The 22,869-nt window shown below is 43.0% G+C and overlaps 1 protein-coding gene across 3 annotated transcripts in view; it reads right to left on the bottom strand.

Moving 5' to 3' along the window:
- Positions 1–22,869, bottom strand: part of LOC110501679 (exportin-4) — a 56,708-nt gene that overhangs the window by 13,953 nt on the left and 19,886 nt on the right. For all 3 annotated transcript variants that reach the window (XM_021579408.2, XM_021579407.2, XM_021579409.2), the window contains exons 7-12: positions 21,897–22,009; positions 18,180–18,337; positions 17,218–17,392; positions 16,907–17,083; positions 16,002–16,144; positions 7,690–7,835 (exon numbers count right to left, since the gene is read on the bottom strand). In XM_021579408.2, coding sequence (XP_021435083.1) covers positions 7,690–7,835; positions 16,002–16,144; positions 16,907–17,083; positions 17,218–17,392; positions 18,180–18,337; positions 21,897–22,009 — 912 coding nt within the window. The remainder of the gene's footprint in view (positions 1–7,689; positions 7,836–16,001; positions 16,145–16,906; positions 17,084–17,217; positions 17,393–18,179; positions 18,338–21,896; positions 22,010–22,869) is intronic.

Here is a 22,869-nt window from a genome sequence, read left to right as displayed (position 1 = left end):
ACATTCCTGCCATGCACCAATACACCAGCGCAGTGTGCCTCCCAGCCTAAATTTAGTCCCTAAAAACAACTAAGGAGATCTAAGGACATAGTCGATGCCCCCCAGAGTGCAGTTAGGTTTCATTTTATGCTAATGGTCAATAAAACGGACTGAATGCTAAAAAGATTTGTTACACAATAAATCCATGCATAAAACAACAAGGGACCACTGATGTAAATGAGCATGTAAACAACACTAGGTTCTGTTTTAGGACCACTACACACACACCCCTTCCCTCTCTCCCTCTTGGTGATGTCATCCGGAAAAATAATGTCAACTTTCACTATGTGGACGACACACAGCTGTACATTTGGATGAAACATGGTGAAGCCCCAATATTCCCTACCCTGGATCCCTGTGTTTCAGACATAAGGATGGGGCGGAAGGTAGCCTAGTGTCTAGAGCGTTGGGCCAGTAACCAAAAGGTTGCTTGATCGAATCCCCGAGCTGACAAGGTAAAAAAAAATCAGTCGTTCTGCCCATGAACAAGGCAGTGCACACTGTTCCTAGGCTATCATTGTAAATCATTGTAAATAATAATTTGTTCTTAACTGACTTGCCTAGTGAAATAAAGGTTTAAAAAACATTTTTTTTAAATGTAAAAATAAAGTGGTTGGAGGCAATTTTACTCTCGTTTAAACTGACAAAACAGAGAAGTTAGTTCTAGGCCCCAAAAAATAATGAAATCTGCTGTTGGAGCTGACAAAAATGCAGAACTAAAAACAGATAAAGCCCTTGGTTCACTCCAGACCTGACTGCCCTCAACCAGCACAAAAACATCCTGTGGCGGACTGCGCTAGCATCGAATAGTCCCCGCGATATGCAACTTTCCAGGGAAGTCAGGAACCAATACAATACGCAGTCAGTCAGGAAAGCAAAGGCTAGCTTTTTAGAATAGAAATTTGCATCCTGTAGCACTAATTCTAAAAAGTTTTGGGACACTAAAGTCCAAGGAGAATAAGAGCACCTCCACCCAGTTGCCCACTGCATTGAAGCTAGGTAACATTGTCACCACCGATAAATCCACGATAATTGAAAATTTCAATAAGCACTTCTCTACGGCTGGCCATGCTTTCCTCCTGGCTACCCCAACCAATAGCGACGCATCCCCCGCAGCTACTTGCCCAAGCCTCCCCAGCTTCTCCTTCACCCAAATCCAGAAAGCAGATGTTCTGAAAGAGCTGCAAAACCTGGACCCGTACAAATCAGCTAGGCTGGACAATCTGGACCCTCTCTTTCTAAAATTATCCACCGTCATTGTTGCAACCCCTATTACCAGTCTGTTCAACCTCTCTTTCGTATCGTCTGAGATCCCTAAAGATTGGAAAGCTGCCGTGGTCATCCCCCTCTTCAAAAGGTGGTGACACTCTAGACCCAAACTGTTAAAGACCTATATCCATCCTGCCTTGCCTTTCTAAAGTTTTCGAAAGCCAAGTTAATAAACAGATCACTGACCATTTCGAAATTCACCTTCTCCTCTGTGCTATTCGGTTTCCGAGCTGGTCACGGGTGCACCTCAGCCACGCGCAAGGTACTAAACGATATCATAACGGCCATCGATAAAAGACAATACTGTGCAGCCGTATTCATCAACCTGGCCAAGGCTTTCGACTCTGTCAATCACCGTATTCTTATCGGCAGACTCAACAGCCTTTGTTTCTCAAATAGCTGCCTCGCGTGGTTCACCAACTACTTCTCAGGCAGAGTTCAGTGTGTCAAATCGGAGGGCCTGTTGTCCGGACCTCCGGCAGTCTCTATGGGGGTACTACAGGGTTCAATTCTCGGGCTGACTCTTTTCTCTGTATATATCAACGATGTCGCTCTTGCTGCAAGAGATTCCCTAATCCATCTCTACGCAGACAACACCATTCTGTATACATCTGGCCCTTCTTAGGACACTGTGTTAACAAACCTCCAAACGAGCTTCAATGCCATACAACACTCCTTCCGTGGCCTCCAACTGCTCTTAAAACGCTAGTAAAACTAAATGCATGCTTTTCAACCGTTCGCTGCCCGCACCCGCTCGCCCAACTAGCATCACTACTCTGGACGATTCTGACTTAGAATATGTGGACAACTACAAATACCTAGGTGTCTGGTTAGACTGTAAACTCTCCTCCAGACTCATATTAAACATCTCCAATCCAAAATTAAATCTAGAATCAGCTTCCTATTTCACAACAAAGCCTCCTTCACTCAGGCCGCAAAACATACACTCGTAAAACTGACTGTCCTACCGATCCTCGACTTCGGCGATGTCATTTACAAAATAGCCTCCAACACTCTACTCAGAAAACTGGTTTCAGTCTATCACAATGACATCCGTTTTGTCACCAAAGCTCCATATACCACCCACCACTGCGACCTGTATGCTCTAGTCGGCTGGCCCTCGCTACATATTCGTTGCCAGACCCACTGGCTCCAGGTCATCTATAAGTCTTTGCTAGGTAAAGCTCCGCCTTATCTCAGCTCACTGGTCACGATAACACCCACCCGTAGCACACGCTCCAGCAGGTATCTCTCACTGGTCATCCCCAAAGCCAATACCACCTTTGGCCGCCTTTCCTTCCAGTTCTTTGCTGCCAATGACTGGAACAGATTGCAACAATTGCTGAAACTGGAGACTTACATTTCCCTCACTAACTTTAAACTTCAGCTATCTGAGCATCGAACCGATCGCTGCAGCTGTACATAGCCCATCTGTAAATAGCACATTCAATCTACAGTGCCTTGCGAAAGTATTCGGCCCCCTTGAACTTTGCGACCTTTTGCCACATTTCAGGCTTCAAACATAAAGATATAAAACTGTATTTTTTTGTGAAGAATCAACAACAAGTGGGACACAATCATGAAGTGGAACGACATTTATTGGATATTTCAAACTTTTGTAACAAATCAAAAACTTAAAGATTGGGCGTGCAAAATTATTCAGCCCCTTTACTTTCAGTGCAGCAAACTCTCTCCAGAAGTTCAGTGAGGATCTCTGAATGATCCAATGTTGACCTAAATGACTAATGATGATAAATACAATCCACCTGTGTGTAATCAAGTCTCCGTATAAATGCACCTGCACTGTGATAGTCTCAGAGGTCCGTTAAAAGCGCAGAGAGCATCATGAAGAACAAGGAACACACCAGGCAGGTCCGAGATACTGTTGTGAAGAAGTTTAAAGCCGGATTTGGATACAAAAAGATTTTCCAAGCTTTAAACATCCCAAGGAGCACTGTGCAAGCGATAATATTGAAATGGAAGGAGTATCAGACCACTGCAAATCTACCAAGACCTGGCCGTCCCTCTAAACTTTCAGCTCATACAAGGAGAAGACTGATCAGAGATGCAGCCAAGAGGCCCATGATCACTCTGGATGAACTGCAGAGATATACAGCTGAGGTGGGAGACTGTCCATAGGACAACAATCAGTCGTATATTGCACAAATCTGGCCTTTATGGAAGAGTGGCAAGAAGAAAGCCATTTCTTAACCTGTTAGATCTCTAGGGGCGCCATTTCATTTTTGGATAAAAAACGTTCCCGTTTTAAGCGCGATATTTTGTCACGAAAAGATGCTCGACTATGCATATTCTTGACCGTTTTGGAAAGAAAACACTCTGAAGTTTCAGAATCTGCAAAGATTTTGTCTGTAAGTGCCCCAGAACTCATTCTACAGGCGAAAACAAGATGATGCATCAACCAGGAAATTAGCAGAATTTCTGAAGCTCTGTTTTCCATTGTCTCCTTATATGGCTGTGATTGCGCAAGGAATGAGCCTACACTTTCTGTCGTTCGCCCAAGGTCTTAGCAGCATTGTGACGTATTTGTAGGCATATCATTGGAAGATTGACCATAAGAGACTACATTTTCCAAGTGTCCGCCTGGTGTCCTGCGTGGAATTCGGTGCGCAATTGCCAGCTGCTTGTACTTTTCCATTTGATATAGGGGAGAAACCATGTGTCCAAGAACGATATATCAATGAAGAGATGTGAAAAACACCTTGATGATTGATTCTAAACAACGTTTGCCATGTTTTCAGTCGATATTATGGAGTTAATTTGGAAAAAAGTTCGCGTTTTGAGGACTGAATTTTCTGTTTTTTTTGGTAGCCAAATGTGATGTATAAAACGGAGCTATTTCTAATACACAAAGAATCTTTTTGGAAAAACTGAGCATCTGCTATCTAACTGAGAGTATCCTCATTGAAAACATCAGAAGTTCTTCAAAGGTAAATTCTTTTATTTGAAGGCTTTTATGTTTTTGTTGAAATGTTGCGTGCTGGATGCTAACGTTAATGCTAACGCTAAATGCTAACGCTAAATGCTAACGCTAGCTAGCTACTTTTACACAAATGATTGTTTTCCTATGGTTGAGAAGCATATTTTGAAAATCTGAGATGACAATGTTGTTTACAAAAGGCTAAGCTTGAGAGATGGCATATTTATTTCATTTCATTTGCGATTTTCATGAATAGTTAACGTTGTGTTATGCTAATGAGCTTGCTGATAGATTTACACAATCCTGGATACAGGGGTTTTTTCATAGCTAAACGTGACGCAGAAAACGGAGCGATTTGTCCTAAACAAATAATCTTTCAGGAAAAACTGAACATTTGCTATCTGAGTCTCCTCATTGAAAACATCTGAAGTTCTTCAAAGGTAAATGATTTTATTTGAATGCTTTTCTGTTTTTTTGTGTAAATGTTGCCAGCTGAATGCTAATGCTAAATGCTACGTTAGCCATCAATACTGTTACACAAATGCTTGTTTTGCAATGGTTGAGAAGCATATTTTGAAAATCTGAGATGACAGTGTTGTTAACAAAAGGCTAAGCTTGAGAGCTAGCATATTTATTTCATTTCATTTGCGATTTTCATGAATAGTTAACGTTGCGTTATGGTAATGAGCTTGAGTCTGTATTCACGATCCCGGATCCGGGATGGGGAGATCAGAAAGGTTAAAGATATCCATAAAAAGTGTTGTTTAAAGTTTGCCACAAGCCACCTGGGAGACAAACCAAACATGTGGAAGAAGGTGCTCTGGTCAGATGAAACCAAAATTGAACTTTTTGGCAACAATGCAAAACGTTTTGTTTGGCGTAAAAGCAACACAGCTGAACACACCATCCCCACTGTCAAACATGGTGGTGGCAGCATCATGGTTTGGGCCTGCTTTTCTTCAGCAGGTACAGGGAAGATGGTTAAAATTGATGGGAAGATGGATGGAGCCAAATACAGGACCATTCTGGAAGAAAACCTGATGGAGTCTGCAAAAGACCTGAGACTGGGACGGAGATTTGTCTTCCAACAAGACAATGATCCAAAACATAAAGCAAAATCTACAATGGAATGGTTCAAAATTAAACATATCCAGGTATTAGAATGGCCAAGTCAAAGTCCAGACCTGAATCCAATCGAAAATCTGTGGAAAGAACTGAAAACTGCTGTTCACAAATGCTCTCCATCCAACCTCACTGAGCTCGAGCTGTTTTGCAAGGAGGAATGGGAAAAAATGTCAGTCTCTCAATGTGCAAAACTGATAGAGACATACCCCAAGCGACTTACAGCTGTAATCGCAGCAAAAGGTGGCGCTACAAAGTATTAACTTAAGGGGGCTGAATAATTTTGCACGCCCAATTTTTCAGTTTTTGATTTGTTAAAAAAGTTAGAAATATCCAATAAATGTCGTTCCACTTCATGATTGTGTCCCACTTGTTGTTGATTCTTCACAAAAAATACAGTTTTATATCTTTATGTTTGAAGCCTGAAATGTGGCAAAATGTGGCAAAGTTCAAGGGGGCGAATACTTTCGCAAGGCACTGTACCTACCTCATCCCCATAGTTTTTATTTACTTTTCTGCTCTTTTGCACACCAGTATTTCTACTTGCACATCATCATGTGCACATCTATCACTCCAGTGTTAATTTGCTAAATTGTAATTACTTTGCTACTATGGCCAATTTATTGCCTTATCTCCTCACGCCATTTGCACACTGTATATAGACTTTCTTTTTTTCTATTGTGTTATTGACTGTACGCTTGTTTATTCCATGTAACTCTGTGTTGTTGTTTGTCGCATTGCTTTGCTTTATCTTGGCCAGGTCGCAGTGTGTGAAATAAATAAGGTGAAATAAAAAAATAATACTCTTGATGGTGTCGTCTCAAATAAAACTGAAGGACCTCGGCGTTACTCAGGACCCCGATCTCTCTTTTGACGAACATATCAAGAATATTGCAAAAAATCTGAAACATTTTGTCCCAAAATTATGCAGAAAAGCTTTTGTCACTTCTAGATTAGACTAGGGCAATACTCCTAACTAATCTCCGATTTGGTCCTGCCGTACGTACCTACGCGTTTGCAACGGTCACAAGACGCAGGCCTCCTTATTGTCCTTTTCTAAGCATGCAGCTGGAGGCAGGGCTTTCTCCTATAGAGCTCAAGTTTTATGGAATGGTCTGCCTATCCATGTGAGAGACGCAGACTCTGTCTAAACTTATCAGTAAAGACTTAAGACTCGTCACTTCAATAGGTCCTATGATTGAGTGTAATCGAGCCCTGGGGTGCGAAAGTGAGTGGCAAGGCACTGGGGAGCGACAAACCACCCTTGCCGTCTCTTCCTTGCTGGCTCCCCTCACTCCACTTGGATCTCTGCCTCTGACCCTATTACGTGGGCTGACTCACTAGTGCTCTTCCATACTGTCCCTAGGAGGGGTGTGTAACTTTAGTCACACATTGGATCTTCCCGTCCGGTTTTGTGCCCCCTCGGGCTTGTGTGATGGAGGAGATCTTCGTGGGCTATACTCAGCCTTGTCTCAGGGTAGTAAGTTCGTGGTCTGTTGATATCCGTCTAGTGGTGTGGGGACTGTGCTTTGGCAAAGTGGGTGGGGTTATGTCCTGCCTGGTTGGCCCTGTCCAGGGGTATCGTGGGACGGGGCCACAGTGACCTGACCCCACTCGCCTCAGCCTCCATTATCTATGTTGCAATATCTTTCTCTCACCCAGAGGACCTGGGCCCTATCACCATGCCTCAGGACTACCTAGCCTGATGACTCCTTGCTGTCCCCAGTCCACCTGGTCATGCTGCTGCTCCAGTTTCAACTGTTCTGCCTGCGGCTATGGAACCCTGACCTGTTCACCGGACGTGCTACCTTATCTCGGACCTGCTGTTTTCGACACGCTCTCTTTCTACCGCACCTGCTGTCTCTAACTCTGAATGCTCAGCTATGAAAAGCCAACTGACATTTATTCCTGAGGTGCTGACCTGTTGCACCCTCTACAACCACTGTGATTTTATTTGACCCTGCTGGTCATCTATGAACGTTTGAAAATCTTGAAGAACAATCTGTCCTTAATGCATGTATTCTTATAATCTCCACCCGGCACAGCCAGAAGAGGACTGGCAACCCCTCAAAGCCAGGTTCCACTCTAGGTTCCTGCCTTTCTAGGGAGTTTTTCCTAGCCTCCATGCTTCTACATCTGCATTGCTTTTAGGCTGGGGTTCTGTATAGCACTGTGACATCTGCTGATGTAAAAAAAGCTTTATAAATACATTTGATTGATTGATAGTGCCTTATGTTGGGAATCGTGCCTTATAATTAAACAAATAAAATATTTTCTGAGTGGACTATTCTGAGTAAATATGATCACAGTGATCCACTGACCTGAGACCAGTATGAGCCAGTGGATGTCTTCGTAGAGGTCATCCAGGACCTTGCGGTCCACTGATCCGGGGTTAGAGGAGTTCATGAGGTGCTGCTGGGTCCTCTGGAGCTGGCCGTGGAGCCGCGTCACCCGCTCCTCCAACAGACTGACCAACCACACAGACACACAGGTCAGACTCTTGTTTACAGAGCTAGGGGATAGTCTAATAGCAAGAGGTGTGTGTAGAGTTTTTCAACCAATTTGTGTAGTGGTTGAAAAACGAGTTTTAATGACTCCAACCTAAGAAGTGTATGTAAACTTTCGACTTCAACTGTACATATACATACATATATGTACAGTTGAAGTCGGAAGTTTACATACACTTAGGCTGGAGTCATTAAAACTCGTTTTTCAACCACTCCACAAATTTCTTCTTAACAAACTGTAGTTTTGGCAAGTCGGTAAGGACATCTACTTTGTGCATGACAAGTAATTTTTCCAACAATTGTATGCAGACAGATTATTTAACTTATAATTCACTGTATCACAATTCCAGTGGGTCAGAAGTTCATATACACTAAGTTGACTGTGCCTTTAAACTAGAGGTCGACCGAATATGATTTTTCAACGCCGATACCGATTATTGGAGGACCAAAAATGCTGATACCGATTAAAATCGGCCAATTTATTTATTTTATTCATTTGTAATAATGACAATTACAACAATATTGAATAAACACTTATTTTAACTTAATATAATACATCAATAAAATCAATTTAGCCTCAAATAATGAAACATGTTAAATTTGGTTTAAATAATGCAAAAACAGTGTTGGAGAAGAAAGTAAAAGTGCAATATGTGCCATGTAAAAAAGCTATTGGATGTTCTTATAGGCACTTTAGTATTGCAAGTGTAACAGTATAGCTTCCGTCCCTCTCCTCGGCCCTACCTGGGCTCGAACCAGGAACACATTGACAACAGCCACCCTCGAAGCATCGTTACCCATTGCTCCACAAAAGCCGCGGGGAAGGGGAACAACTACTTCAAGGTCTCAGAGCGAGTGACGTCACCGATTGAAACGCTATTAGCGCGCACCCCGCTAACTAGCTAGCCATTTCACATCGGTTACACCAGTCTAATCTCGGGAGTTGATAGGCTTGAAGTAATAAACAGCTCAATGCTTGAAGCACAGCGAAGAGCTGCTGGCAAACGCATTAAAGTGCTGTTTGAATGAATGCTTACGTGCCTGCTGCTGCCTACCACCGCTCAGTCAGACTGCTCTATCAAATCATAGACTTAATTATAACATAACACACAAAAATATGAGCCTTAGGTCATTAATATGGTAAAATCCGGAAACGATAATTTCGAAAACGTTTATTCTTTCAGTGAAATACGGAACCGTTACGTATTATATCTAACGGGTGGCATCCATAAATCTAAATATTCCAGTTACATTGCACAACCTTCAATGTTATGTCATAATTACGTACAATTCTGGCAAATTAGTTTGCAACGAGCCAGGCGGCCCCAAACTGTTGCATATACCCTGACTGCGTGCAATGAACGCAAGAGAAGTGACACAATTTCCATAGTTTAAATATTCCTGCTAACCTGGATTTCTTTTAACTAAATATGCAGGTTTTAAAAAATGTACTTCTGTGTATTGATTTTAAGAAAGGCATTGAGGTTTATGTACATTCGTGCAACAATTGTGCTTTTTTCGCAAATGCGCTTTTGTTAAATCATCCCCCGTTTGGCAAAGTTGTCTTTGTTAGGAACAAATAGTTTTCACACAGTTCGCAACGAACCAGGCAACCAAACTGCTGCATATAGCCTGACTCTGTTGCACAGAACACAAGAGAAGTGACACAATTTCCCTAGTTAAAATAAATTAATGTTAGCAGGCAATATTAACTAAATATGCAGGTTTAAAAATATATACTTGTGTATTGATTTTAAGAAAGGCGTTGATGTTTATAGTTAGGTACACATTGGAACAACAGTGCTTTTTTTGCAAATGTGCTTGTTAAATCACCCGTTTGGCGAAGTCTCCTCGTGGAGTGCAATGTAATCGGCCATGATCGGTGTCTAAAAATGCAGATTACCGATTGTTATGAAAACTTGAAGTCGGCCTTAATTAATCGTCCAGTCCGATTAAATCGGTCGTCTTCTACTTTAAACAGCTTGGAAAATTCCAGAAAATTATGTCATGGCTTTAGAAGCTTCTGATATGCTAATTGACATCATTTAAGTCAATTGGAGGTATACATGTGGATGTATTTCAAGGCCTACCTTCAAACTCAGTGCCTCTTTGCTTAACATCAAGGGAAAATCAAAAGAAATCAGCCAAGACCTCAGAAAAAAAAGTGTAGACCTCCACAAGTTTGGTTCATCCTTGGGAGCAATTTCCAAACGCCTGAAGGTACCACGTTCATCTGTACAAACAATAGTACGCAAGTATAAACACCATGTGACCACACAGCCGTCATACCGCTCAGGAAGGAGATGAGTTCTGTCTCCTAGAGATGAACACACTTTGTTGCGAAAAGTGTAAATCAATCCCAGAACAACAGCAAAGGACCCTGTGAAGATGCTGGAGGAAACAGGTACAAAAGTATCTATATACACAGTAAAACGAGTCCTATATTGACATAACCTGAAAGGCCACTCAGCAAGGAAGAGGCCGCTGCTTCAAAACCGCCATAGAAAAGCCAGACTACGGTTTGCAACTGCACATGGGGACAAAGATCGTACTTTTTGGAGAAATGTCCTCTGGTCTGATGAAACAAAAATAGAACTGTTTGGTCATAATGAATGTTTGGAGGAGAAAGGGGATGCTTGCAAGCCGAAGAACACCATCCCAACCATGAAGCACGGGGGTAGCAGCATCATGTTGTGGGGATGCTTTGCTGTGGGAGGGACTGGTGCACTTCACAAAATAGATGGCTTCATGAGGGAGGAAAATTATGTGGATATATTGAAACAACATCTCAAGACATCAGTCAGGAAGTTAAAGCTTGGTCGCAAATGGGTCTTCCAAAATGGACCATGACCCCAAGCATACTTCCAATGTTGTTGCAAAATGGCCTAAGGACAACAAAGTCAAGGTATTGGAGTGGTCATCACAAAGCCCTGACCTCATTTGTGGGCTGAACTGAAAAAGCATGTGCGAGCAAGGATGCCTACAAACCTGACTCAGTTACACCAGCTGTCAGGAGGAATGGGCCAAAATTCACCTAACTTATTGTGGGAAGCTTGTGGAAGGCTACCCAAAACATTTGACCCAAGTTAACTTCGAGGGTAGGGGGCAGCATTCGGAATTTTGGATGAAAAGCATGCCCAAATTAAACGGTCTGCTACTTGGGCCCAGAAGATATGATATGCATATAACTGGTAGATTTGTATAGAAAACACTAAAGTTTCCAAAACTGTTAAAATAGTGTCTGTGAGTATAACAGAACTGATTTGGCAGGCAAAAACCAGAAAAAATCCTTTCAGGAAGTAGTTTTTTGTTGTTTCGTTTTTGTAGTTTTCTATTCAATGCCATTACAGTATCCATTGACTTGGGACTCAAATGGCAGTTCCTACCTTCCTGCCTTCCCACTAGATGTCAACAGTCTTTAAAAATGGTTTCAAGCTTGTATTCTGATAAATGAGGGAGTAAGACCAGTCTGAATGGTGTCCAGTCTGAGTGGACCCTGACACGTCACAGAGCTTTTTCAAGCGCAATCCCGAGAGAGCCTTTCTTGTTTACTTTTTATATCGACAACATTATTGTCCGGTTGAAATATTATAGATCATTTAGCCTAAAAACAACCTGAGGATTGAATATAAACATCGTTTAACATGTTTCTATGAACTTTATGGATACAATTTTGATTTTTTTGTCTGCCTGTTCTGACTGTGTTTGAGCCTGTGGATTACTGACGAAAACGCGAACAAAACAGAGGTTTTTGGATATAAAGAGACTTTATCGAACAAAAATAACATTTATTGAGTAAATTAATGTCTTCTGAGTGCAACCATATGAAGATCATCAAAGGTGAGGGATTAATTTTCTCTCTATTTCTGAGTTGTGTAACTCTTCTGCTTGGCTGGTTACTGTTTGTAATGATTTGTCTACTGGGCTATGTTCTCAAATAATCGTAAGGTATGCTTTCGCCGTAAAGCATTTAAAAAAAAAAATCTGACACCGTGGTTTGATTCACAAGAAATTAATGTAAAATGTGTTTTTTTCTGAATTTTTATAATGAGCATTTCTGTATTTGAATTTGGCGCTCTGCAATCTCACTGGATGTTACGCTAGCGTCCCACATACCCTAGAGAGGTTAAACAATTTAAAAGCAATGCTACCAAACACTAATTGAGTGCATGTAAACTTCTGACCCACTGGGAATGTGATGAAAGAAATAAAAGCTGAAATAAATCACTCTATCTACTATTATTCTGACATTTCACATTCTTAAAATAAAGTGGTGATCCTAACTGACCTAAGACCGGGAATTTTTATTAGGATTAAAGATCAGGAATTGTGAAAAAATTTGTTTAAATGTATTTAGCTAAGGTGTATGTAAACTTCCGATTTCAACTGTACACACACACACACACACACACACACACACACACACACACACATGTGTGTGTGAATGAATTAATATATTCACACACATACAGTGAGGGAAAAAAGTATTTGATCCCCTGCTGATTTTGTACGTTTGCCCACTGACAAAGAAATGATCAGTCTATAATTGTAATGGTAGGTTTATTTGAACAGTGAGAGACAGAATAACAACAAATAAATCCAGAAAAACGCATTTCAAAAATGTTATAAATTGATTTGCATTTTAATGAGGGAAATAAGTATTTGACCCCCTCTCAATCAGAAAGATTTCTGGCTCCCAGGTGTCCCAAACACCGCCCGGGCAACGAAGGAGTGGCTTGGTAAGAAGCATTTCAAGGTCCTGGATTGGCCTAGCCAGTCTCCAGATCTCAATCCCATAGAAAATCTTTGGAGGGAGTTGAAAGTCCGTGTTGCCCAGCAACAGCCCCAAAACATCACTGCTCTAGAGGAGATCTGCATGGAGGAATGGGCCAAAATACCAGCAACAGTGTGTGAAACCCTTGTGAAGACTTACAGAAAACGTTTTACCTCTGTCATTGCCAACAAAGGGTATATAACAAAGTATTGAGAGAAACTTTTGTTATTGACCAAATACTTATTTTCCACCATAATTTGCAAATAAATTCATTAAAAATCCTACAATGTGATTTTCAGATTTTTTCTTCTCATTTTGTCTGTCATAGTTGATTACAGGCCTCTCTCATCTATTTAAGTGGGAGAACTTGCACAATTGGTGGCTGACTAAATACTTTTTTGCCCCACTGTACATGCCCGTCTGAAGTTTGCCAATGAACATCTGAATGATTCAGAGGACAACTGGGTGAAAGTGTTGTGGTCAGATGAGACCAACATGGAGCTCTTTGGCATCAACTCAACTCACCGTGTTTGGAGGAGGAGGAATGCTGCCTATGACCCCAAGAACACCATCCCCACCGTCAAACATGCAGGTGGAAACATTATGCTTTGGGGATGTTTTTCTGCTAAGGGTGACAGGACAACTTCACCGCATCAAAGGGATGATGGACGGGGCCATGTACCGTCAAATCTTGGGTGAGAACCTCCTTCCCTCAGCCAGGGCATTGAAAATGGGTTGTGGATGGGTATTCCAGCATGACAATGACCCAAAACACACAGCCAAGGCAACAACGGAGTGGCTCAAGAAGAAGCACATTAAGGTCCTGGAGAGGCCTAGCCAGTCTCCAGACCTTAATCCCATAGAAAATCTGTGGAGGGAGCTGAAGGTTCGAGTTGCCAAACGTCAGCCTCGAAACCTTAATGGCTTGGAGAAGATCTACAAAGAGGAGTGGGACAAAATCCCTCCTGAGATGTGTGCAAACCTGGTGGCCAACTACAAGAAACATCTGACCTCTATGATTGCCAACAAGGGTTTTTTCACCAAGTACTAAGTCATGTTTTGCAGAGAGGTCAAATACTTATTTCCCTCATTAAAATACAAGTCAATTTATACAAATTTTGACATGCGTTTTTCTGGATTTTTTTGTTGTTATTCTGTCTCTCACTGTTCAAATAAACCTACCATTAAAATTATAGACTGATAATTTCTTTGTCAGTGGGCAAACGTACAAAATCAGCAGGGGATCAAATACACACACACACACACACACACATTATATGTCGACCGATTAATTAGGGCCGATTTCAAGTTTTCATAACAATCGGAAATTGGTATTTTTGGGCGCAGATTTTGCCGATTTTTAATAATTTAACTAGGCAAGTCAGTTAAGAACATTCTTATTTTCAATGACGGCCTAGGAACGGTGGGTTAGCTGCCTAGTTCAGGGGCAGAACGACAGATTTTTACCTTGTCAGCTCAGGGGATCCAATCTTGCAACCTTACAGTTAACTAGTCCAACGCTCTAACCACCTGCCTCACGAGGAGCCTGCCTGTTACGCGAATGCAGTAAGCCAAGATAAGTTGCTAGCTAGCATTAAACTTATCTTATAAAAAACAATCAATCAACGACTGTTGCTCCAATGTGTACTTAACCATAAACATCAATGCCTTTCTTAAAATCAATACACAAGTATATCTTTTTTAAACCTGCATATTTAGCTAAAGGAAATCCAGGTTAGAAGGCAATATTAACCAGGTGAAATTGTGTCACTTCTCTTGTGTTCATTGCACGCAGAGTCAGGGTATATGCAACAGTTTGGGCAGCCTGGCTTGCTGCGAACTAATTTGCCAGAATTTTATGTAATTATGACATAACATTGAAGGTTGTGCAATGTAACTGGAATATTTAGACTGATGGATGCCACCCGTTAGATAAAATACGGAACGGAATAAACTTTTTGTTTTCAAGGTGACAGTTTCCCGGATTTGACCTAAGGCTCGTATTTCTGTGTGTTTATTATAGTTAAGTCTATGATTTGATATTTGATAGAGCAGTCTGACTGAGGGGTGGTAGGCAGCAGCAGGCTCGTAATAGTCAAAGGTATATGGTTTAGAGAGAAATAGTTGCCGTGTTATAATTCCTGTAATAACTTGCGGCTGAACTTGAAAGGGGTTCCTTCGTTATTTTACCGTTCATGTCTTCCATAGAGAATGTCTTGATCTACTTCAGATAAGGTCTGTGTTTAGTACAGGCTTAAACCACCTCTGTTCATGTCTTCCATAGAGAATGTCTTGATCTACTTCAAATAAGGTCTGTGTTTAGTACAGGCTTAAACCACCTCTGTTCATGTCTTCCATAGAGAATGTCTTGATCTACTTCAGATAAGGTCTGTGTTTAGTACAGGCTTAAACCACCTCTGTTCATGACTTCCATAGAGAATGTCTTGATCTACTTCAAATAAGGTCTGTGTTTCGTTCAGGTTAGGGTTCAGGCTTAAACCGCCTCGGTGTTTTGATACCCGTGTAAATCTCACTAGGATAAGGTAACGTTTGTCAACATATTTTCATAAATCCACTCTACAAAAAAAATGATCTTCGCTTATATTTAGCCAATTGATCAGAGTTACCTTGTCCTATGGATATTTACACAGTTATAAAATTGGCACGGTGGTGTAAGCCTACACGAAACACAGACCTTATTTTAAGTGAATCTAAAAATATCCTATGGAATAAGTGAATGAAGGAACCGCTTTTCAGATTTTGCTAGAAGGTGTCATGGGAATTATGAGTCGCACTTTGGTAGTCAATTCTTACCATGTCCATTATTAAAATAGGATTTCCTGCATATAGAAATTACAGGTTTTGTTTTCAACATTCATCACAGGCAACTTAAACTATTTTTATTCAAACAGTTGAGAGTATTTGCCTCCTAAGCAGATTCTTCAGTATCATTGTCACTTCAGAGCTGTGTGTGTTTTACAGATGGCAGAGAAAAGCAGAGCACCAGTGTGGGACTATTACATGGAATTGGCACCAGGGAAAGCAAGGTGTCTTATTTGTGATAAAGATGTAAGCATGGGGTCAGCAAAGGCTAAATCAAAAAATACCACCAACCTGTGGAATCACCTTAAGAACACCCATCCAAAAGCCCATATGTATTATATTAAGTTAAAATAAAAGTGTTCATTGTTCATTCAGTATTGTTGCAATTGTCATTACTACAAAAATCTGTATATTTAAAAATAAATGTGTACATTCAAAATAATTGGCAGATTAATCTGTATCTGCTTTTTTTTGTCCTCCAATAATCGGTGTCGGTATTGAAAAATCATAATCGGTCGACCTCTAATACCTGGTCAGTAGGGGGATACAGTGGTTGGCTGCTATGCGTCCTAACATGCCGATGCTGGCCAGCTGATCTGAGAACAGCTCTCTGTCATCCTCCTGTAACTCGTTAATCTCATCCTCCTCATGAGATGCCACGCCGTTCACCGTCTGGAGGGAGGGAGAGAGACCATGATATTAAAGAGGGACCGAGACTAAGGAAGGAGAAGAGTCAGATGAAGAGAGAGCGAGGAAGAAAGAAAACAGAAAGAAAGAGTGATGGAATGTATGACAAAGGAGTGAGAAGATGTGGATCACGGTGGATTGACTGTTGAAAGTGCTGACCTATCATTTACCCATAAAAACAATTGACTGACTGTTTATTTTTTGTTGTTTTTTGTTTGCTTATTTATTTTTTAATTTTACCCCCCTTTTCTCCCCAATTTCGTGGTATCCAATTGTTAGTAGCTACTATCTTGTCTCATTGCTACAACTCCCGTACGGGCTCGGGAGAGACGAAGGTTGAAAGTCATGCGTCCTCCGATACACAACCCAACCAAGCCGCACTGCTTCTTAACACAGCGCGCATCCAACTCGGAAGCCAGCCGCACCAATGTGTCGGAGGAAACACCGTGCACCTGGCAACCTTGGTTAGTGTGCACTGCGCCTGGCCCACCACAGGAGTCACTGGTGCGCAATGAGACAAGGATATCCCTACTGGCCAAACCCTCCCTAACCCGGACGACGCTAGGCCAATTGTGCGTCGCCCCACGGACCTCCCGGTCGCGGTCGGTTACGACAGAGCCTGGGCGCAAACCCAGAGTCTCTGGTGGCACAGCTGGCGCTGCAGTACAGCACCCTTAACCACTGCGCCACCCGGGAGGCCGACTGACTGCTTATTTGAGTCTAGATTGAAGCGTGTGTGTGTCTCACCAGGTTGCGGGTGCCGTCAGGCGCAGCCAGGTGACACTGGATGTAGGAATTGAAGACCTGAACAGCGGGCTGGACGAAGCAGCCGCGGGGGAAATGTTCATCATCCTGAACCAGGGTCAGCCATGACTCTAACAGCTTGTCATACGCCTCCATGTATACCATGTCATCCTTATCCAGCTGGAAGAGAGAGAAAAAGAGAGCGAGAGAAGAGAGACTCATTGAATGTGTGTTTTCAAAGCAACAGAACGAAAAATAAAAGAATGGATCAACTATGTAATGTTCCTGCAGTAAGGATTGAGTGTAATGCTGACCACTTCCTCCAGGGCGGCGCTGCGTCCGAAGGAGCAGGTGAGGAGGGTGAGACAGTTGATGAAGGAGGTGAAGAGCTCGCTGGGCAGGGCAGTCAGGATGACACGGGGAAATGTGCTGATCAGGTTGGAGATTATGTTAGAGATGCCCACCGCCTCAGAGTCCTCGATCTCTATCCTGGGGGAGGGACACAAACAAAACACAACCTTAAAGGAATGTTGGATCATTTCATTCAAAATCTGGAAGAAAAAAAATGTAATACAAATTTTAAAAAGTATTTCAGAAATATATGTTTGAAACAGGCATGGTATGAAACCAGACGCAGTGCTGCCCAGTGTGTGAGCACTGAGCAGTACCTGTTGCCCGGGTAGGGCCATGTTTCCACAGCCCCAGTTAGAGTACTGTTTTTGAGGCCTGCCTGCCGTAGCTAGTCTACTGCCTAGAACAGTGCGGCTCGCTAAACCTTATCAGATAGATTTCAATAGCAAGCAGAGCTGTTCAACCACTGCAGATTGGCCATCCTGCCTGCATGGTTTTCCGATGATGCAACTGGAAAAAAGCTCCAGGAATAGGTGATTACGGAGAGAGCGAGCGAGCCCCTAACTCACTCCGCCTACTGAGTCACGAGTTCCAAGCACAAGTGTGGGTGTGTGTGTTTTATTTATACATTCGAGCAGAGCCCTGTTGATTCAGTTAAGTACTACTTCAACTGAGAGGACACACAAGTCGATACATACAAACAAATACATACAAATCACATCATTCATGCTACCAGCCTCCAGTCCAAATAATCCCACTAACACACGTACAGGCCGTCATAATAATCATGCAGTACATGATATAAAGGCCCATGTATCAAATTCAATTAGAGCTTCTTGCATGCACAGAGGGCAGCAGTGTTTCTAGCCCTGGATTGGGTCCATTGAAACCAACCAGAATTAGTTTAAGGCTCTGACAGACTCACCCATTTATCATGCTGAGAAGCCCCTCCACCAGGTGGGCCAGGTAGGAGACCTGGGCACTCTCATCGGGGAAGATTGGGCCGTGCATGGAGGCCAGCTGGGCCAGGCACTGCAGGGAGTCCTGGGCCATGTCTGAGTCCTCACGGATCTTTATGTGGACCTGAGTGGAGGGGAGCATGGAAGGTTAGAATTAAATAGTTGTTATTTTGAGCAAGGGAGATATAATAACATACAAGCTCTTGCCCATGTTAGTTTTAAAGGACAGAGAATATATTTTTTTCTGATGACGATTATGATGATTGTGTGAGACCATGAATGTAAAATGAGCAGAGCGGTGAAAGCATCTGGATGAAAACCTATCCAGGTTATTTATCTACAAAGACTGTGCTGTAATGGAATAGACCCCAAACATGATTTTTACCTCCCGTACGACATTGTGCATCTCAGACAAAGTAACACGGCTCAAACACACACCTGACCAGGGCCGGTTATGCCACGGGTACAACTGACAGAGCCACAACTCTCAATGCAGTTTCAGTAGTTTCTGTTTACATCCAGAAAAAGACAGCATTATGAGACAAACTGAAGTGACAGACTCACCGTCTTCTGAAGCAAAGGGAACAGAGAATGAATGCTCAAAATGCCAGCCACTGGACCCAGACACAGTAACTCTGGATGTCAACACAGACAATACCAATCGATCAGAGAGCCAGTCTGAAACTTGCTGAGGCCGTCTCAATCAAACCCAGAGTCAGTCAGTAGTCAGAGAGAACCTGTAATTCTCTGTCAGAGAAGTTGTACGGTGAATCGGATGTGAAGTGACCGGGCAGTGAGGCAGTTTCAGCTCCACTGTGGAGCAACGTGTGCTTTCACTGACAGGCAGCGCAATGAGGACTCCTGGCTCTGAATGCTCACTCAGAGCTCTGTCTATTCTCTCCGTCTGCTTTTTCTCCCATTCTCTTACTGTTATCGACCCTGAAAAAGCCCTGGTGCTAGCCACACAATCCCTACGCAACCCCAAACAGCTCCAGAACACTCTCCACACCTCAAGTATCCCTTTTTCCTCTGAGAAACTCCTTCTCTCAACCTCCCTGTCTCACTCCCTTTCTGGCTTTCCCACCCTCCCTCCCCCAGCTGTAGTGGTTGGTTGTCGGCCCAGTGTTCCAAGGACTCTGATGCTAATGTAGCGTAGCAAAGAGATCTCTGCTGTTGATGAGTGCTGCTGCTGCCCTCTCCAGAGTCTGAAGTCATTCTCTGGAGGAGTGGAGTGGAGGGAAGGAAAGAGGGAGGGAGGGAGACAGAGAACGCAAGGCCAAAGATCGCACACCGCACGCGCTCTAAAAACAGCTGCACCAACGAACATCCGCGCAGTGCTAGCTATGCCAATCGCCTTGAGTACGACTATAGTTAGAGACAGGCAGGGGGTAGAGGGGGGAATCAAAACAAGACTGGGTACTCCTCTGCGGAGAGAGAATGAATTTCCTATTTATAGCAGGAGACAAAGCCTGGTGTCTGTTTCCTCAGGGGGATTGAAGGCTCCCCTTTCTGTTTTTTTAAATTAACTGAGCGCTTCCGAATGATTGTCTCCCCCCTCTCCTTTTCTCACTACCTCGTTTGTCAGATTCAGTTACTGCCGCCCAGGGTAGAATCAGCCATCGTCACATCATCATAGGCTCAGCTCTACAGACGCAGCCCTGATTGGGTTTACTGGGCAAACAGAGCTGGAGTGTACGTGTCAGAATGACAAATTAAAGGCACTCTCACAAGCCAAAACCAACGCAAACCACAAACAAAAACAGTCGTAGACCCAAATTACAGCTGGTGGGGAAAATGTTAACTTAGAGCTCATTTCACTAGGTGTCAAAAGAACAGAGAGGATGGATACGATGTATTTTGAGGGTGGCGTCATTCCCATCGCTGATTTATCCTCCTCGGCCTAGACCAATGTCTCAAGAGTGGAACTGAGAACGCTATTCATTCAAATGACCTCGAACATTTGTTATTTCTTTCAGATCTGTTAGTCACTGAACTGAAGCTTCAATTTTGCAATGTAAAGGACATAGGTGATTCTATGTACCTGGAGGGAGACCTCTTTCGCCAAATTCTGCCCCTCTCCAAACCTCCTAGACCACTTCACCTCCAGAGTAGGGTCATTTAAAGGGAGATTGACACCTACAAAAGGGGAGATGGACCCCCTCAGGGTCCTTACGGTATGCAAGGCGAGGGGTGTTAACGGGCCCCCGTAATCTAGGGCCCTATAAAATCAGTCTTATTTTCCCCCAAAATTCTGTTTTCTCCTGGGTTTCCATTTCTACCCGTTTTTACCTCTCAAAATCATACGTTTTAAATAGAAAAACAACTGAATTGGATGTTCTAAATCCACAACAATGCTTAAACCACATAAGGAGACCACTTTTTAGGACTGGGGAAAAATGAAGACATCAGAATTTTGGGTGTAGTTACCCTTTAATGAAAGTGGGCACCAGCCAGATACCGTTGTTTGGTTAGCAATGTTTCTGTAGCGCTCATGTGATTGCAGAATCATGATACAATTTTGCCAGGTAGGCATAGGCTACTGTGTAGTTAACATTTAATTGAGAAGGTTTTTGGGAAAGCCTTTCCATCTACCAGAAGGTTATCATTAGCATCATTGCTAAAGGCTACACTAAGTGTAGCCATGCGCGGGCACAGGCGCGCACACATTCCTGTGTCGTTTCAGAAAGTTGCAGGAAAATACAAATCACTGATGCATTTTGTTCATGTCTTATGATGAAAAAATAAAATGCTTGAATTCCACTTGTCTGGATGCCATGATCCCGTCCGCAACGTTGATTTTATAAGGCCCTAATAATGCCAAGGTTAGCGTGTAATCCTGCCATCGCTCTGTTTGAACTCTGACCCTGGCGGCACGTGTCTGGATGGCCCCCTCCATGGGCCTTCACCCTCACAGCTGAGGATTGAGGAGCAGCAGCTGAGCACCCACCAAAACACACACACACACAACGAACAGTTGCACTACAGCAGTCTTACAATAACAAACACCCCATCCACCACAAATACCACAGAGGGAGGTAAGAGACACTAGCCCTCTGTTAGACCAATATACTAGTCAGTGGTCAGACAATACAATATATCTTCTGGTCTCAAACCACTCCATAAAACGAGAAGGGGTTACACATGTATAACTTTGCAGAGAAGCTGAACAAAAAAAGACCATAATACAAAAGATATCTTCCAGGGCCAAACCACTCAAAACCTCTATGGGCCTCTCAACCTCAGTCATCCAACAACATATCTCATGTCAATTGTAGAAATTGAGAGATGCAGAATAGAGAGAAGCCTCCAGGTTGGGGATATTGCCTGGAGGAGAAGGGAGCAGTATTTGGCAGAGAGAGCCTGGATGCTGAGGGAGAGTTGACTGATTTGTTCCACACTCAGACACAGACACAAACACTTTATAAAAACAAGTTTCACTACTATATCTACACGTCATTTAGGAAAAATACTACTACATTGCAATAAAGATCATTTTTAATACATGCCACACTATAAAATATGTCATATGTTTCACATGCCTCATAAAATACACAGTTCAAACCCTCCCTCTCCTAATCTGTGGTAAGAACTACAAGAGAAGACAAATGGTCAAAGAACAGTCAGCACGACACAAGGATATTCTAGCTACAGAGAGACGAAGAGGAGAGAAAGATAAGACTCACGGTGAAGAAGAGGTCCATGACGCGGGTGTCAAGCAGAGCTTCTCTCCAGGTCTCTGTGGGCTTCAGCATCACGTTCTGGGTGGACTCAAACATGGCGATGTAGTGGCGCCCCAGTGACCCCCAGGTTAAGGCCAACAACATAAGGAACGCTGACTCTCTCACACAGAGTCCCTGTCACTAGAGCCCTCTCTGTCAGTCACAGTGGAATCTGGTCTCTCAGCCCTCTCCTTCTCCTCTCTGAGGTCTGAGTGCAGTGGAAACTTGTGGTTACTAACTCACTAGTTCATCAGGTCTACCACGCTCTCCCTCCCCGACCCTCTTGCCCTCTTTTTTACACTCAAGGCTGCCTCTCTCTTTCCTTCACTCTGTCGTTTTCTCTCCCTGTCTGTGCTGAGGCCCAGTGAGGAAACTCCCACAGGAAAGCCAGTCACTGGCACAGACCAAGCATTCCACTGGGCAGGACCAACAGTCACTCCCAAACACACCCTACACAATCGTGCTACCGAGACAGGTGCGTTTCTGTGCCCCTCACCCCACAGCAGCCTTGCCTTTTTGCCCATTTAAACAGCTCTGGTCCACCAGAACGCTAAATGAACAGACCGAGAGAGAGAGAGAGCGTGTGAGAAGCCTCTTGGGAAGAGTGTTGGAAACATGAGTATTAACTCTAGAGCCCAACAACCACAGTGTTCATATGTGTGAGAGATTTACCTTACTTACAACCTTGTATGTTTCAATCAAATAAAAATATGATTTGGGGTATATACTCAAGCAATTTGGAATGGATCTTAGATCAAATAATGGATACTCTTCACTTTACGTAGTGTAAAGTAAAGAAGGTCATATGTCTGTATGAGCATGAAAGTACATGCTTGTGGACGGATGGATGTGCACAGTCAGGTGACTTTTTCCACCTATCACCCATCTCTATCATCACACTGTCCAACCTTCCAGCACGCTCCAGAATAAGCAACAG

This window comes from Oncorhynchus mykiss, chromosome 22 (assembly GCF_013265735.2).
Source record: "Oncorhynchus mykiss isolate Arlee chromosome 22, USDA_OmykA_1.1, whole genome shotgun sequence".
Taxonomy (NCBI): Eukaryota; Metazoa; Chordata; class Actinopteri; order Salmoniformes; family Salmonidae; genus Oncorhynchus; species Oncorhynchus mykiss.
This window is presented reverse-complemented; position numbering and strand designations above follow the sequence as displayed.